The sequence below is a fragment of the Lissotriton vulgaris genome, chromosome 2_1 (assembly GCF_964263255.1).
Source record: "Lissotriton vulgaris chromosome 2_1, aLisVul1.2, whole genome shotgun sequence".
NCBI classification, from domain to species: domain Eukaryota; kingdom Metazoa; phylum Chordata; class Amphibia; order Caudata; family Salamandridae; genus Lissotriton; species Lissotriton vulgaris.
Genome location: NC_141687.1, coordinates 1909799418 through 1909817187, shown reverse-complemented (window position 1 = coordinate 1909817187; position 17770 = coordinate 1909799418). Strand labels below are relative to the sequence as shown.

At 42.6% G+C, this 17770-nt stretch overlaps 1 protein-coding gene across 1 annotated transcript in view; it reads left to right on the top strand.

Annotated features, from left to right (window-relative positions):
- The window catches only part of ST8SIA2 (ST8 alpha-N-acetyl-neuraminide alpha-2,8-sialyltransferase 2), a 389812-nt gene that overhangs the window by 162127 nt on the left and 209915 nt on the right, over nucleotides 1-17770 (top strand). The window contains exon 3 of the mRNA XM_086958094.1: nucleotides 7155-7283. Coding sequence (XP_086814220.1) covers nucleotides 7155-7283 — 129 coding nt within the window. The remainder of the gene's footprint in view (nucleotides 1-7154; nucleotides 7284-17770) is intronic.

The following is a 17770-nucleotide window of genomic DNA, read 5'->3' as shown; positions in this document are numbered from 1 at the left end:
AAAGACACTGTGAAGATTATCTTAAACGTAGTGAGAAAATCTTCAAACTGTCTTAAGCCGTGGCACCTATTTTAAGACACTCTCTAAAACTCTTTGTAAATCATGCCAGGGGATGTACTTTTTTTTATAATGTGTATCTATTTTTTGTATTTTAACAATATTGGCTACTGAGACAATATTATTACATGACTGCATTTCTAAAAAATAATCTTCATATGCAAAGTGAACATTGCAAAATGCAGAGACGGTTTATGCGCTACTTGCCATTGTATTTCAATACTTCATTGTACAAACAGCCCAAAGAGTGGGCCAGTATGTCCTCCGACATTTAAACACTTACAGCTATTTCCTCTCGCTGTTCTTTTACACTTGCCATTGAACAATGAAAAACCATAGTAATAAAGGTATAGTGAAAGAATCCGCGTGATTTAGTAACCTACTATTGGAGAGAGAAGCGCCTGTAACTTTTCCCACTTCTCTCCATCGTTGGAGCAAACACAACTTCTCGCGCTAGCCCCACGACCTTAATTACGCTCTTGACGCTATTTTAAATTGCTCAAATCTACATTGATCATTATTTTAAATATTGCTTGTGTGCTTGTGAAAGTACCTGTATACTTGTGGCAGTGTGCTCTTTGATCCGAGTGCTCTCCCCGGTCCATCGCAGCAATCTCGTGCTGTTTGTGTGGAGGGAGGCACTCACTTCCTGGTGGAGCCGCGCAGAGCGGCCATTGTGGCAGGGTGGCGCTCTAGTGCTCAACCACTTTCATATGTCTATATAACACCATGACGCCTACGCGCAGCGGGCGCGCCGAAGGCGCACCTAAGGCAAGCGCGTCTGCGCCCGACTGGGACCTGGGGCCACGGGCTATGCCCAAAAGCATACTTATTCGGCGGGAAAACTTTTCTCCCCTAGACCTCCACCCCACCTCTGCCCTCCTATCGCTCCTCACATACGGAGACGTACGGCTATGTATGGTATTTCTCAGGACACACTAGCCTATTCAAATGCCACACATTGTAATACCTCACTGACTAATGACTCTCAAACAAAGCTACGGTGCCAAAATCTTAATACCAGGTCTATGGTCAAGCACCAAACGGATATTTTTCTATTGCTCACCACAGAAAAACCTGACATTCTCCTGGTCACAGAGACTTGGCTTTCCCAGGACTCACTGCCGGACATTCTCGCTGCACTTCTATCTGATTATTACATCATAGCTGAGAATCGTCCGGTGGGTAAAAGAGGCGGGGGAGTGGCAGCCATTATCCCGCAAAGAGCATAGATTCATACAACTGCCCTCTCTGATTCTGAGTGACACAGAGAATATTGTAATGAAAATGGACACAGCTGGTGGGGCTTTATTACTTGACTTGCTCTACCGACCTCCCCAAACCATGACCACTTTCCCAATGTCGCTGGCAGAACAGATTTCACACCTTTTGATCAAGTATCCAAAAATACTCCTAGTCGGGGACTTAAATTATTGGTTTGATAATACTATCAGTGATCCCCAGGCGCTGGAACTCTCAGAATTATTCTCAAACATCAATCTAACTCAACATATACACGTGGCTACGCATGAAAAAGGTCACACGTTAGACCAATTTGGTCACTTAACCTTCCATGCTCATTATCATCTATTATGCCCTACATCTGGACTGACCATTTTCTTATCCAGTTTGCGCTAACTATTGACGGGCACACGAAACTGCCACCTATAGCGGGCGGAGAAACTAGGAAATGGAAAGCCATTAATATACCTGCCTTTATTAAAACACTGGTGTCTACGGTACCATTATCTAATAAGGAGGTAAACCTTATGGAAGAGGAGATCTCACACTGGCTCTCAAAGGCTACTGACTCTCATGTACCTCTAACAAAATTAATACGGGCACGCACTAGGGATGCTCACAAGTGGTTCACCTCGGATCTTAAGAACCTAAAACTCGAGGTATGTCAGAAAGAAAGAAAATGGAGAACAAAATACAAGCCCCAAGATAAAGAGGAATATACTGCGGCTTGCAGAAATTATTTTAAGATCATTCTACAAAGTAAAATCAATTATTTCTCCAGGAAAATTTTAAACTCTCAAAATAAAACTAAAGACACTTTCAACATAGTAAACAATCTGTGTAATAGCGAAAGAACTGCGCTTCCTCTGATGACCTTGCAGGAACTTTGTGACTCTCTAAACAATTTCTTCATAGATAAAATTGCTATCATAAAAAAGAACATTCAAAGTCTCCCGGGTGGGGATCCTATTGAAGACATCTATTACAATCCAGCCATTCTAGATACTTAAACTCCCATTGATGAGAAGACCCTCTTAGAACTTCTTGCGCGTGTCAAATCTGGCTCGCCTTTTGATAGTTGCCCCCCCCATATCCTAAAGGAGGTGTGTTCAGCTATTCCATCAGGAATCCTTCCTCTTCTGAACGAATCACTCAGACAGGGTAAGGTCCCTGATAGGTTTAAAAATGCCACTGTGATTCCATTACTGAAAAACCCAGGAGCCGACCCCCTAGCTCTAGCCAACTATAGGCCTATCTCCATTCTCCCTTTTTTCTCTAAACTCTTGGAGGCACATGTATCTAGATGCCTATCCAATTTTATTGAAAGTTCGGAATACTCAGAACCAAATCAAGCGGGATTTCGACCATCTCACTCAACGGAAACTGTCATTCTGGCCGTCCAGGACACGTTAAGATCAAATGCTGATAAGGGTATCCATCAGGCCCTGGTGCTCCTTGATTTGTCGGCCGCGTTCCACACGGTTGACTATAACATCCTGATCAACTGTGTCGAGCAGGCCGGCCTCAAGGGCCCCGCATTGAACTGGATTGCCTCCTTCATCACAAACCGTACACAGTCAGTGAGATTAGGTTCTTTTACATCCCCCAAGATGTCATCTTTCTGTGGTGTTCCCCAAGGTTCGTCACTCTCCCCTTTATTATTTAATCTTTATCTTCGTCCACTGATTTAGTCTTTAAAAAATTACAAACTCAGCATATACAACTACGCTGACAATCTTCAGCTAATCATTCCCCTAAATTCTCCGAACTCAGCTGCCGAATGTTCGGCCGTAATGTCACATATACAGAGATGGATGACCCTAAACCATCTCAAACTTAACCAATTCAAGACAGAATTGATCTTGCCTGGGGAAAGTGGACTGAGCTGGGGTCGACAGTTTTGGCCAACTGATATGGGAATCACTCCCACAAAGACCCAATTGGTCAAAAGCTTAGGGATAATACTCAATGAGGATCTATCTCTCAAAGGGCAGGTAGGAATGGTGGTCTCCTCTAGTTTCTTTCAACTTAGGAAGATCAGGAAAATTGCCCACCTTCTAACACACTCTGCACTCATTCAAGTTGTGATCGCCCTTGTCCTCTCCCAGCTTGATTTTTCAAACAGTCTCTACTTGGGTCTTCCGACTGGCTTACTAAAACGCCTCCAGATGGTTCAAAAACAGGTGGCAAGGCTCATCTGGAAGCAACCAAAGTGGCAATCAATTAGAGCTGGATTGGAAAAACTCCACTGGTTGCCAGTGGCCCAGCGAATTGCTTTTAAAGCTGGGTGCATTACCTTTAGGGCGCTCCATGATAATGGCCCTATATTCATCAGGCAGTCCATTACCAACTACACACATCAACGCAATCTGTGATCTACACATCTGAACCTTGCAAATGTCTCCTCATTCAAGAAAAAACGCCAGGGCGGCAGCTGTTTTTACCATCTGGCTGCCTCTCTCTGGAATGCTCTTCAACTTCCCATTAGTCAGAGCAATGATGTACTGGCATTTCGAAAGTCTTTAAAAACGTGGCTTTTTCAACAGGCTTTTGCTTAGAATTGTGTCTAGTGTCTTGAACCTATAGCGCCAAGAAACCCAAGGGTGTACGTGCGCTCAAGTAGTTGTTATTAACATAACATCGGTCGTCGTAAAATGCTCTGTCGCCCTCACTTCACAGAGTCTAAAACATACTGCACCTCCCCTAAGTCAGCAGATATGCCCTTTCCCTTCCACACATATATGTTGACCATTTCATCTGCTTCTTATTCGTCTGCTTGCAGAAAGATCTCTGTATTCCTACTGGCTGCTCCTGTATACTATCACCAAGGGACTGACAGTTCCGGTACACTGACTAACGTGAACAGGTACTAGGAGGTACACGACCACCAATTAAGGCCAAAAGAGAGAATAGAAATATTTCGAAATATTTTTAAGCTTAAGTGCTTGTCAACCATACGCACGCTGACTGATGGGCCCATTTCGGGTTGCTTTTTACCTTGCACTGTTTGAGCACGAGCTCCACTTATGAAGTTCTGGATCATTTTTGCTTTAAACTTTTACATGAAATGCTTGCAGAGTTTGTGGAAATTAAAATAACTAACTTTGACTAATTAGAAGTCCTGTAACTATTGGCTTCAGCAGTACAAGAAATATTTCTGAAGGGTGCTACAATGAACTTTAGTTGTTTGTTTGTCAATTGACCTAAAGCAGTTGCTGAAGTGAGCTACTAGAATGTGACTGCTCATTAAATCAGACAATAAATCAGGTATCTCCAGCATAAGCAAACACTGTTGTGAGAGCTGTTTTCCCTGCATATTAAACATAACACGAATTGGGCTGACACTGACCTAGGTTGTGTTTACAGTGTCATCCATCTTGCAACAACGTAATAAACTATCACATGTTAACTGTTGCTGTTTTTCTGGTCCTAATACAGAATTGCGTGAAACACACTAACGAACTGAGCATATTCCCATAGACTTTTCTCCCACTATCGTAAACAATGTATCAAATGAATTGCTCGAGTAAACTGGCAGAATGCCTGTAAATATTATGTATTACTACTGCCAAAAAACCTCGAATGTAATGTATAGTGAAATGTATACTTTCACCTTTTCCCTATTGGTGCATATCCTGAGAAACGTACTTGTGTACAAATGTATACATTTCTTTGTTTAAAGTCCTATGAAAGGACCTGTACATTTCTATGAAGAGGAGGCTACTTTCCCCACCTTTAGAAGCTGCATCTATGCAGGATTTCACTCAGAACTGTACTGAGTGAGTTATTGTATTTACGGTTTCCATACTTTGCTGCATTATTTATTTACATATTGTTTTCTGTAATCACCTATTGATTTTTATATAAAGCTTTGAAATTACAACCCTTGTCTGTCATTTTACAAGAATGTTTATCACCTGCTACTGAGCCTAATTGGTTTAACAGAAGTGATGGCTCCAGTCGGAAGCACCAAAGTTCGTATCTGGACTAGACCGTTCCCGGTCCTAGCCGTTGGCGTGCCTTATGAGTTGGATTTTAGGATACACTGGTGTGCTGACACCGTCAAGCCGGAATACTTCAATTAACTTAGCCAGTGATGCAACAAGAAGGGTTAGCATGGCCAAACAAAGAGCCAATAGGAAAAACGGCTTGCTTTTAAAGGCATAATGCAAAAGACTCCATATGGTGTTACTGTAAAAAACAGAAGCCAACATATTCCAATTCAGAGTATGGTCTCTCAGAGTAAATTTGTTTGACAAATTGCCATGTGCTATTTGTTTTGAAACGATGATTGTTTATTTAATAGCTGTATCCAAACATGCCATACATTACGAATTGGACTAAAACATGTTGTTACTGAAAACAATTAGGCAAAATATATTTAATAAAATGTCAAGTGTGAAAAGAAACCCATGCAAGTCTTTCTTCCTTCAAGCAACTCCAGACATAAAGGGGGAAATGTCCAACAGTATGTGTATTATATTTTATAAAGCCCAGCAATCTTTCTTTATTGAAAGATTTCTAAAAAAGTAATTTGTTAAGGTCTTTGAACCTGGAATTATCACATATGATATGATAACCTGTCTATTAGGAAGAAAAAGGGGGAGCTGAACAAAGGAATATCTGGATATCACATAATGTTGTTACTACATGCCTTCGATATTTCAAAATCCCAGCGGCGGCTGCTCCGTTAAGGTGGAGGAGCGTCACCCCTGTCTCAAAATGTAAGTCAAGGAAAAATAAAACAATAATAAATGCGTTTTATTATCTTTTTAAATTTGCTTTCCTTTTGAGTCTTGGGAGCGGGGTCTGGGGGGTGACAGGCACTGAGGGGAGTGGTAGGTGCACTGACTTCACTGCGCAGGATGATCTGGCCAGCCATCTCAGGCCGGACAAAGCGGCATGTACAGTGAAGATCCCGCCAGCCTCAACTGCCTTGCTGGGTTGGAGAGATAAGGCAGAAGTCTAAGTGGGAGCGCAAATTTGCGTTGGTTAGGCCCATCCTAACGCTGCTTTCATGCTGCCACCAGCAGCATGAAGGCAGCGTCCCTTCACCCCTATATCTCTCCCCTCCCGCACTCCTCTTCACTCCTCCCCAACACCAGCCGCTACTGCAAAATAATATGCAAAAGTCAAAGGGATGTGAAACTGTTTTACTGAATTAGGCACAGTTCATATGTCCCCAAATGTAAAACCATCAGAACAGCACTGATACCATATGTTCGGAAAATTGTTTACTATAAAGATCTAAGTTCTGCTCAGTAGAATAAAACGAAAACCATCTCATTAGCCCTGTCATATGGGAACATATTTTAAGAGCGAGTCCCTACTTTCCAACTGTACTCCGGCTTCACACAGTAGAATGATAATTTCCAAAAATTAAACTAATCTTCAGACAACTATTTTACTCTAATGGCATGTTCTTAAACCACAATGATTTTAAGGTCATAATCAAACATTTAGAGTATCCATTTAATGGGCTACAGTTGTTGTGTAATTACATAACAATTCAGTCCCTGATCCATACTGAAACGTTGATAAATTTAATTTTGATTTTGCAGCATCACAATTGTATCCCAAGCAAAGACTTGATGTACATAGGGTTAAATACCATATTCACTTCCCTCTCACATTCAAATGCAATCTGTTGCTCTTTTTGCAGGGGATAGCATTTTTTGTATGTTTATGACAGGAAACATTTATGTACATCAAGATTATCTATTGTAGTGGAACAAATGAAGCAGCTGTCATTTAAGCTTTTCATAGCAAGTGAAATGCATTTGCCTTGCAAAATCAAAACCATGAGATATATGTTTCAGATGACAATAGATCATGTACTTTGCTTCTCATTTTAGAGCTGAACTAGTCATCAATGACTCCTCGTCTCCAGCTGCTGTTGACAGAAGCAATGAAAGCATGAAGTACAACATAAAAACAGACTCCTTGAAGTGGCGACACAACCAAACACTCGCCTTAAAGATCAGGTAACAATCACTTTCTTGAGGCATATGTGTAAGGCCACGCTGTCTTTTCAGTTGCATGCCCTTGAATTGTAGTACATATCATCTATATTAGTGAACATATGTTTGTTTTAATGTTGCCTCCAAAGCAGTTCCTGGTCCATTTCAGACAGTTAAAAAGTCATTAATTAATTATTTTGATAGTCAATTACTAACTAATTACCAAAAATATTTTTTGCCTAAATTAGGATTCCAGAATGATATATTTCAAACATGTTATAAAGCATTCCTGCATGCTGCATATCTATGTGTGTGCATGTGTGTGTATATAAATATATATAGATATACAGCAGATCTGGATTTCAATTGAGGTACAGAGTATACTTCTCCAAGTTCATACACTTTTGTATAACCTGATATAGTGCAGCTAAACTCTACTCTCAGGCCATACCAACCATATGAGCCATGGTAAATATTAAGCCTGGGTGGAGTTCGTGGAGATCCGCTATGCAGAACTCTGCAAAGTGCAAAAGAAACTCTGAGGCAATACGTGGAGCTCTGCAACCGGCAGAGTGCATTAGCTAAATGCCGTTTGTGGTGATTTTCAGCGCCGGGTGCTTGTCCGCACTGTGCAATCATCACGACCAGCACCATGCATAGAGCAAGCGGGCGCTGCTTTCTTTCTGCTGCCCAAGTAGATTTTTTACTTGAGCAACAGCTTTTTCCACGTGAACAGTTTCTCAATGTAACCACTCGCAATGAGAAATCTGACCGCCCGCGTTGAGAAATCTCGCCTGGAGGTTGATTTTCCATGTTCGCTCGCCAACTTGACGTTAACCTTTGCGAACGAGAAAAAATCTTGCCAGGAGGTGGATTTTCTTTGCTTGTGATCGCCAACTTGATGTTGACGAGCGCGAGCAACGAAAAAAACTCCTCTAGGCAGAGTGGAGTTTTTCAGAACTCCATGAGCTCTGTGTAACGCGAAGTGTTGAAAACTCCACAAACTCTTAAACTACAGAGTAAATATCCAATAGTGATCTTTTACTGCAGAAGTTGGTTTCCTACTATTGAGATCAGGATTTTCATTACCTAAGAAGACCCGATACAAGACCCTCCGGGATTTCTCAGATAGACTTCAGTCCTTTTTTAAACAAGCTGGGTTTGGGGGCTGATATTATTTGAAACTAGATGAGTGTAAAATCTTCGGGCTCCAAATACATTCCACTAGGCTCAAAAGATGGAAGGACTGTGGTCTAGGAGAACTGGGTCTCTTTCCTATTTCACAGAAGCTTATTTCCTGGCAAACGGTCCTAGATAGGGCCGGAAATCGACCAAAACTGGGGGTTTTGGAATATCTCCAGATTTTAAATATTATAAAGAAATATAATCTGTCATCGGGCGGGCTACCATCAGCCCAGGCCAATGCGCTATATACATCCAAACTGAAGGGGGTGAGAAATTAGTACACCTTACTGAGAAAGGGTGAATAGTCCCCTCTGGTTGAAGGAGTTCTGGCCAAAATAACCCATGAAACAAATTGTTCCTTCTCGGTGCAGGAGTGGGAGGAGATAGCTCACCTAGGAAGCAAGGCCCATAGAGCAGCCAATTTTAAAAGGATGGCCTTCCTATCTCGTTGGTTGGTCTATCCCACCCCAAAAGCTCTTAATAAACGCTTTCCGGGAGTGGAAAATAAATGTTTCCGTTGTCAGACTCAAGGAGGGGGCGATTGGCTCCATATATTTTTTACTTGCTCGAAACCTGAAATATTTTGGTGTAAGATCTTCTCTGCAATAAGCCAGGCCTTAAACAAGACGCTCGACCGAGGCCGAAGAAGCTCTCTTTGGCATTTCCAAAAAAAGGTCGGATTTGACCAAGGCCGAAGAGACATACACAGCGATCTGTTCCCTAGTAGCCCACCCCCTAATCCTCCAAAATTGGAGGTCTAAGAAGGTACCATCCTACCTTAAATGGGTATATAAAATGCAAAGGCCAAGGAGGTTCGAAGAGGCTTATGTGAAAAGAGTCGGGGCAACAAAAAAGTTTATTAATGTTTGGAGATTCTCTGATAGCTGGGACACCTTGCCTGCTTTGAAGCACTTTAGCACTCGACACTTTATTGGTATATAATTAGGGATAGCCTCATTAGCACTTTCCTCTCAAGGTAGAATGTTTATTTATTAAATGAATACAAACGATGTCGGAGGGGTCTTGAAAATAAACAATAAGAATGATATCTAACCTTGCAATGTATAGTATTTAGCACGGTTAGCACTCTTGAATATGAGGACGGTAGGATTGGCACCACGTGGCACTTTATGGCTATTTATTTGCAGGAATGATTCGCTTGTATTTAAATGTAGCAGGGTTCCTTGAATAGATAGAATGTTTATTTATTGTTTGAAGATGTCCTCCATTAAGGGATCCAGGCCAACGACAACAATAATACACGCTACGACCAACTCTGTTGTATTTCCATATCTAGCACTGTTAGCACTTTATAAAGCATGGGACCAGAAACATTGCTCTTATCTGTTGTTTTATGATAATGCTGTTCTTAATGATCAAGGTTCTTATTAGAATTTGTTTGTCTCTTTTTAAAATCTGACTTTCTACAATCTAAATTATTGATTATTGTCTAATGTATTAATTGCCCTCTTCTCTGCTCAATAAAAAAAATACAAAAAAATAAGGATTTTCCATAATTCTTCCATATTGTATATCCATGTTTCTCAAACTGTCGCTCACGACCCACTGGTGGGTCTTGAGCCGATTCTTGGAGGGTCATAAAGGTTCAATAAATAAGTATGCCTTTAAATACTGAATTTATCTTGTCACGTTTGCTGCACTAAAAAGACAGTGGTCAAATATCAGACTATGTCTTCTGACAAATTGCTGCTTATTTTAATAACATGGGAATTGACATTTACAAACTCCTATTACTTTCCAATCAGAGAAAGAAAAGCAAAATGTTGTGTGAAAAGAAATGCTGTAGGGTGCCATTTTTTGTTCCACAGATCAAATTGTAAATACTTGTAAATTAACTGTACCTAATAAGCAGTTAGGAAAGCAAAAATAAAGCACATTGTTTTTGTAACTCTGGATTGCGATGAAAACAGTGATTTTATTAGGATCAAACTAAATTAAGACACTTTACTTGATGATGCCCAAATGGTAAATATTTACTAAAACCCACTCTTCACATATTATTAATTGTGTGAAATATTGGTTTATCAGTGAAACTGTATGCTAGTGCAAATTTACTGCCCATTTCAGTGGAAAATGTGCTGTTTGTAAATGATAGTGCATTACCACACCAGTGGCGGCTTCTCCGCTAAGGCGGAGGAGCTTCAACCCACTGTTTTTTTGCAGTGAAATAAAGGGAAAATAAAATGATAATAACTCATGATAATAGCATTCAATGTTCTCCTACTTTATGTGATGGGGTGAGGGAGGAGTGGTAGGCAGTGCCCTCCCAAGCGCGCAATTACTGCTTGGCCGGCCTTCTCAGCCACCAAAACAGTCTTGCACACTTTGCATGTTCTCCAGGCCTCCAGTCAGTGTTTGAGCGCCATAACACGGTGCTCAGACCAATCACAAGGCAGCGATGTTATTGGATGACTGGGAGCCTGATTGTGCTTTCTGTTGAGGCCGAGCGAGGGAGGACTACAGCGGTGAGACGCGACAAGGAAGCAGTGAGAAGGTTTTTTTTATACCAGCTCCCCAGCATCCTCCCCCCTCCTGCCCCCTCCCCCTACCTCCGATCTGTGCCAGCTGCCACTGTACCACACAATGCTTTATTTACACTAAAAAATCACCTGCTTCGTGTCCATTAAGGCTAGGTGAGTCAAAAATGTTTGTTGTTCTAAAAATTGGTCTGTGGTTCAAAAATGTTTGGGAAGCACTGATATAGATGAGCCACAAAGTTTTTAAAAGATGATATGTTATCGATTCTTTCATTTGAATGCTCTGAAATAAAGCCCAAGTAGTTTTTTTAACAACCAGAGTGAGTACATATATTTTTGCTGTAACAGGGTCAAATTCTAGGTCCAATTTCAGGGCATCCAGCAGTGTTTTGAGAAACACCAATTAGACAATGTAAAAATATTTTCCTCTTTCAACATTTTCCAGGATCTTTAAAGCATGTGACTTTTTGATAAAGAGATTCTGCAATACCTGTATCTAATGTCTTTATAATCGGCATCGTGTGATGCACTCCGATCTCAACTGTAAAAACTGATTACCGTTGCGTTCTGAGGTCACAGTGCCTGCTGCCAGAACCACCAGCCGAGGGGAAAGGGAGGTCAGGGAGGTTCATTGTGCATAATTGAAGCAGCTATTTAAGGAACAAAACATATAGTGTTGATTTCCTGCTCTGCTTATCGAGCTGTTCAGTGACAATCAGAAGGAAGATATGTACAGAAACATGTTGATTTTTTTGCATTCCTTAGTTAATTACAGAACTATTGGAACCTTTCTGCATACGTTCATTAAACTGATTCTAATATTTTTTGGTAACATATCTAACAGCTTTTATGGTATATTTAATTTTGCACTAGAGATGCTATTTTTATACTTCATGTTTGCAAACATGCACTCTCTTTTATATGAGCTACGTACCAAAGATTTAAGTGCTTTTTTGGAAGAGTGAGGGTGTGACCAGACATAATAAGGGATGAAGTACTCGCTGGCATATATGATAAAGATATCGCAAGTTACCTTGCAGTTTGGTAGCCACATAAAGGAACTCAGGCTTCGGCCTTATTCCTCCATATAGTTATAGAATTCCTCGGTGACTTGCAGTATCTTCATAATGTACAGCAGGGGGTACTCTATCCAATATATTGAAGCCCCTGATGTTAGCCCTTGAAGGTAATCAAAAAACAATAAATACCGGAAGCTGCCTCAACAAGGTCAAGCACCTTTTCTTCTGCATTCGTAGCCCTACCAAGTTTTTTTGGAGCTCAAATATTTTTCATGGCCTCCTTCATTCTCTGAATGCATTTGCTTGGGTAGACCCAGAAATCTAGTAATGCTTGAACTACAATTGTGTTGAAATATATAGTAATGGTTCACCCATAAAAAGGCTTGTGTCTGAATTGTTAAGATCATTCCAGAAAATCATATAGATATTAAGATTTGAGCAAATAGAACAATCTTATTAGGACAGAAAGTAATGATTTCTCTCTAGTTAGAATAGCATGGGCATGCAGAATTTATTAAAAGGCAGTCACTGATGCTGTACTTCAAGGACATGTTAGTGTACAAATCATTAGAACTCTAGGTACGTTGGTATTTTTCTCGACTCACAGATATCTTTTTGAGCTTTAACTGGTAGCTGCTTTGATGGGATAGTGTGGCACTCCCTCTTAAAGGCTTCATTTTGTAGACTCATACTAATGCAGAGTCACACTGTGTTTGATTATTTGGGTTTAGTTGATACTAGGACAGCGGGTGCCCATAGTGTGGGCCCCATGATTGCTTTGAATACCCCCATCTGCTCCAATCTCTTAAGTTCTTCCTTTACCTGGGAACTTAGAGGGAATGGGACTGTTTTGTGTATAAACGCTACCAGCTTCACAGCCAATGTGCAGCACAATTGGCTTAGCTTTAAACATTTAATTATTTGAGCCAAAAAAATGACAGCATTCTGTCATCATTTCTTTGGGATACTATGCAGGACCAATGTGTGCAAAATGAATTGTTTTGGAACTGGCCCTTTTTGCAGGTTATCCACAAACGTTTTGTCTTCTTTCTGTCTTTTTTCTGAACTGTTATTGTTGTTTTTATGACTTTGGGTACTTCACCACTGCTAATCAGTGCTAATCTTTATGTGCCCCCTCTTGTAAACAGTAAGATTGGTCTACACCTGTACCCAGGGCCTTTAAATCAAATGCTACTAGTGGGCTTGCAGCGCTGCTTGTGCCACCCACAAAAGTAGCTTTTCAAACTTGTCTCAGGCCACTGCAACTGCGGGACCTGTGCACACAGTTTACTGCAGCAGTGACGTGGTATTTAAAGTGGTTGCGACATCTGAAACTCCCCTTTTACTGCATATAAGTCACCCCAAAGGAAGGCCCTAGCTAGCACGATGGGCAGGGTGCTGTGTAGGTAAAAGGTAGGACATGTACCTTAAATGGGCAGGGTGCTGTGTAGGTAAAAGGTAGGACATGTGCCTTAAATGTGTGGCATGTCCTGGTAGCGACAAAACGCTTATTTGGTTTCTTGCTGTGAGGCTGCCCTTTCATAGGGTTGCATTTGGAATTCCCTGATATGTGCTTTAGGTGTACTGTCTGATATGAAAGGGGTAGCGTGACCATGTTTGGTATGTTTGGAATAGTAGTAATAAATCTTGCTTATTGGTGAAAGCGGATTTGTTATTGCGATTTTAGAAATGCCGCTTTTAGATGTACTGACAACAAAATTGGGCAACCCAATAAACCCTTGGAGGCTTGGGTAAATCTAAATCTGAATAAAGTAAATGTGCCAACAAGGGATTCTTTTGCAAAAGGATTTTTGTAAATTCGAATAATTATATTTAAGGTGACCTAATTAGTGACTCCAAAGGAACTAATGAACAAAAAGTCAATGATATTCATTCAAAACACGTATATCAATCAAAGAACAAAAACAAAAACAAACAGGAAACAAAAACAAACGGGGTGTATACCTTCTTAAAATGCAAATTCACATAGAAAAAATATATTACTAAATAAGGGTACAGAATGCACGTCACATAACTACAAAAGTGATTGAGATAGATTGTCTATACAACAGCTAGTTTCTCATCAACACTCTTGTAAATGCCAATTTCAAACATTTTCAAATAAGGAGAACATCATTGGTTAAACAATTAACATTTCCGTGGAGTTTCTTAGTATATGAAAATGGGTAAAAATGTTGACGTTTCTGTCTTGTTGTGTGTTATTATCTGTAAGACCATCTTCAGGATGAAAATGTTCATATGTAGACTGAAGACCCTGGATCAATGAATGAAAACAATCTGGTATTGACAGAGTTTGAGCGCCTCCTTAGGTCTAGACTGATTTAGAGGCAGCGAGCCCCTATTTATGGTCCTACTGGTGGTGACACGACGAGTACCAGAAACGATTAATTTGCATCATCGCTGCACCAGGTTACCGCCATGGATCGGTCAACAGTGAAGATTTTAGATGTGGCATTTGTGTGTGCTTATGACTCTTTGTGCCCTGCCTGGATGTGTATTCACCGTCTAGTTTAGACTGACAGGAGAAGGGAATGTGCATTCACTCTAGACAGTCACAAAGGAGGTTGAGGTGTGTCCTACCTTTCCTGGGTGACTCGTGCTGGGCTGAATAGACCTTGGCTGCTTTTAGAGTGGTGGTAGGAGTTTCCCTTGCACCTGAATAGGCCTTTTCTGAATTTAGAGTGGTGGGAGGAGTTGCTCCTGCACCTTATTAGAGATGCGCCTGACTTTCACAGTGCTGTCTCTGCCCCCCTGTAGTATGTCTGGGACCAGGGCTTGGGATGTAAATAGGGGCGTTGTGCACTTCTGAAAAGTGTTTGAAGTGCCACCAGAACGAAGAGTTTCGCACTATAAGTTCAGGTGCCGAGACCCCATGTTTTTAGACACTGCGTAAAACTTGTAACTTGTTGCTGCTGGCTCTACAGACGGTACCAAAGGGAAGCTTTTAGGCTGCCAGGATAATCCTCCACTTTTACTTTGCCTTGTTGTGCTGACCTACTTGAAGGATGGCCTCTTTGCCCCGAGGACCCTGTGTGCTGAATTGCTGTCTGCCTTCCTCAAACTGCGTGGCCCAGAGTGAGGTGAGCGCTGTAGACTGCTCCTCTGAGGTTGACCTGTGCTGGAGAAACCGTAGAGCTGGTGAACGCTTTATGTTTCCTTTATGTTTCCCTGGGGTGGAGTGCAGGCTGAGCACTTTATTTTAAGCTTCCTCAAATCACATTCGGGATCACTGGATTATTCTTCCCCAGTCGTAGGAATGCTGAAGGGATGAACGACAACCAGCACGTAGTGAGCGCTGCATTGCTGCTGTGGATTGCAGCGTGAGAACCAAAGCGGCAGCCGTAGAACAACGACCGCCTCAGAGGGCCCTATGTGAAAGGAAGCTTGGCTGGGCTGTGGCCAGTTGCCATGGTGACCGAGATTGGGAAGTGAAGGATCACAGCCCGGGCTGCCTACAATAAAACCCCAGACCGGAGTGCGGCTGCAAGCACCAGCTGCCGTGTTCCCACCAATTAGGGAGAGAACAAGCCTGCTCCTGTGATCAGGTCCCTTCCCAGAGCGGTACTCCCGTCGGCAAGGGGAGTGTGTCCCGCTGATGGTATTGGCACGGAGGAGGCCGCATTGTCGTTGGCAGCTACACCACGAGGTTGCGGGCAGCTGTCCACAGTACTGCCAGTGGAAGAGAAGGCCCGACATTGTCAGCAGGTTAGCAGTAGCTGCCAGGTCAGTGAATGGTGGAGATCGGTGAAGGTCTCCCGTGTAGAGAGCCCACTCAGTTCAACCGGAGCAGGCCAGACCGTTGGGGAATATTGCTTTATATTTGGTGGCATTGTGTGGCGAACCCGGGAGGGGGCCCATTGGGGAACTCGCGGACAAGGGGACAACATCAATGGGAGTACTGTTATATCAGATGTGGGAGTGAAGATGATGCTGTACCCAGTCTCCCTGTGAGGAGTATTGTGTAACATGTAAAACGAGCGCAGGAGTGCTGTCATAGGTTTCTGATGCATTTACATGCCTTGATGTTGTGCTTTACACCTAAGGCCAAGAGTCTGTGGACTAATGTGCCAGTACCAGTATGTGCTTTAATACACTAACTGTGATGTTTAGGACCATTGCCTTATGACGAAGTGATTATTGTTTTATGTGATTTGTGGTCTAAATGTGTTTGCATACTACAAAATGATTTATGGTCTGATGATATTATGACAAGTGCCTAGTGGCACAGTGATTTATGTGAATATTGTCTAAAGTTTTTTATGTGCAATAACAAGGACATTTGATACAACCTTGTGTGGAGTCTCTTTTTGTGGTGTGCCTAGTGTGTCACTGGTGTGTGTTACTCAAACGCTTTACACATTGCCTCTGGGATAAGCCGGACTGCTCTTCCAAGCTACCAAGGGGGTGAGCAGGGGTTATCTTGTGTGTGTAACTCCCTTACCCTGACTAGAGTGGTGGGTTCTGCTTGGCTTAGGTGCATACTCTAGACAACCAAACACCCCATTTCTAGCAATGAGGCTTAGGTTATCAACCAGAGTGCAGCGTAGCATGTTTCAGCCATCTGTAACAAGATATTTTAGCTCTTTTGTTGTCTCATGTGAGATGCTTGTTTCAACTATATTAGCTCGAGGTAGAGTGGTATTTCCTCAGTAGGAATATTTAGGTCTCGCCCTGGCAATTACAGCGCGAAGCGATGTATGGCCACGAGACCTATAGTCACCGGCTCTGCTTTCAAGGAGACAGGAGATGGCCACATGCAGAATGCCGGAATCGGATCAGGTCGCGCTCGTGAACACGCGCTCCGATTCCGGCATGCTGTTCACAGTCACAATGGATCAGGATGCGCGCACACACACGCACACAGACACATGCGCACACACACACACACACACAGACAGACACACGCACACACAGACACACTCGCGCACACACAGACACACTCGCACACACACAGACACACGCGCACACACACAGACACACGCGCGCGCACACACACACACACACAGACACACACACACACACAGACACACGCGCACACATCCCCCCCACCACCACTCACCGGGCTCTTTCTGCGTGTCCCTCTCTCCCTCTGCAGTGGGTCAGTCTCGGCAGCAGGCGGGGCTCTCCACGAGCGTCGGGAGACCCACTAGCTCACACGCTCACTTTCTGCTGGGTTCACGGGCACAGGAGCACGGGGTAGGCTCCTGTCTGCTTTCTGTCTTTTTGCAGACCCGCCCCCGTCCCAACACAGGTTGCCTGGCTTCCTGTCCAAGCTGGGCTGCGGCGTTGAGTTTCTCAATATGTGACTTGCGATATTATTTTACGGAACTTGTGCGTTTGAAGCCCAAGGTGTCTTTCCTCAATGATGCGGCGCAGTCGAGATCCCACAGCGGCATTAAGCGCGTGCGACTGTCATGCAGAAAAGAGCTGGCCACATCTCCCCCGGTGTCTCAGGCACAAAACACTGCAGATCGGAGACGTGGAGCAAGCTTCCAAGATGTCTGTCAGCGAGAACGTTCCTGACGAGGAAGCGAAAGTTATGAGGCAGCCGCATTCCCATATGTCTCAGTCCTCCAGGGTAATAACGCATTCCCTTCTCTATCTCTCCCCAAGCATGCGCTCTCCTTACAAGAGAAAAAAAATCTTAAGATTTTCTTAAATAATAAAAAATCAGCTTTCTTATTTTAAAAAAAATCGCTTCAAGGTATTTAGCGACCATGGTATGGCAGAATACGTAGATGATGTTGTATTGTAATGGTGCTGCAGGCGTGCTAATGTGCATAAGACA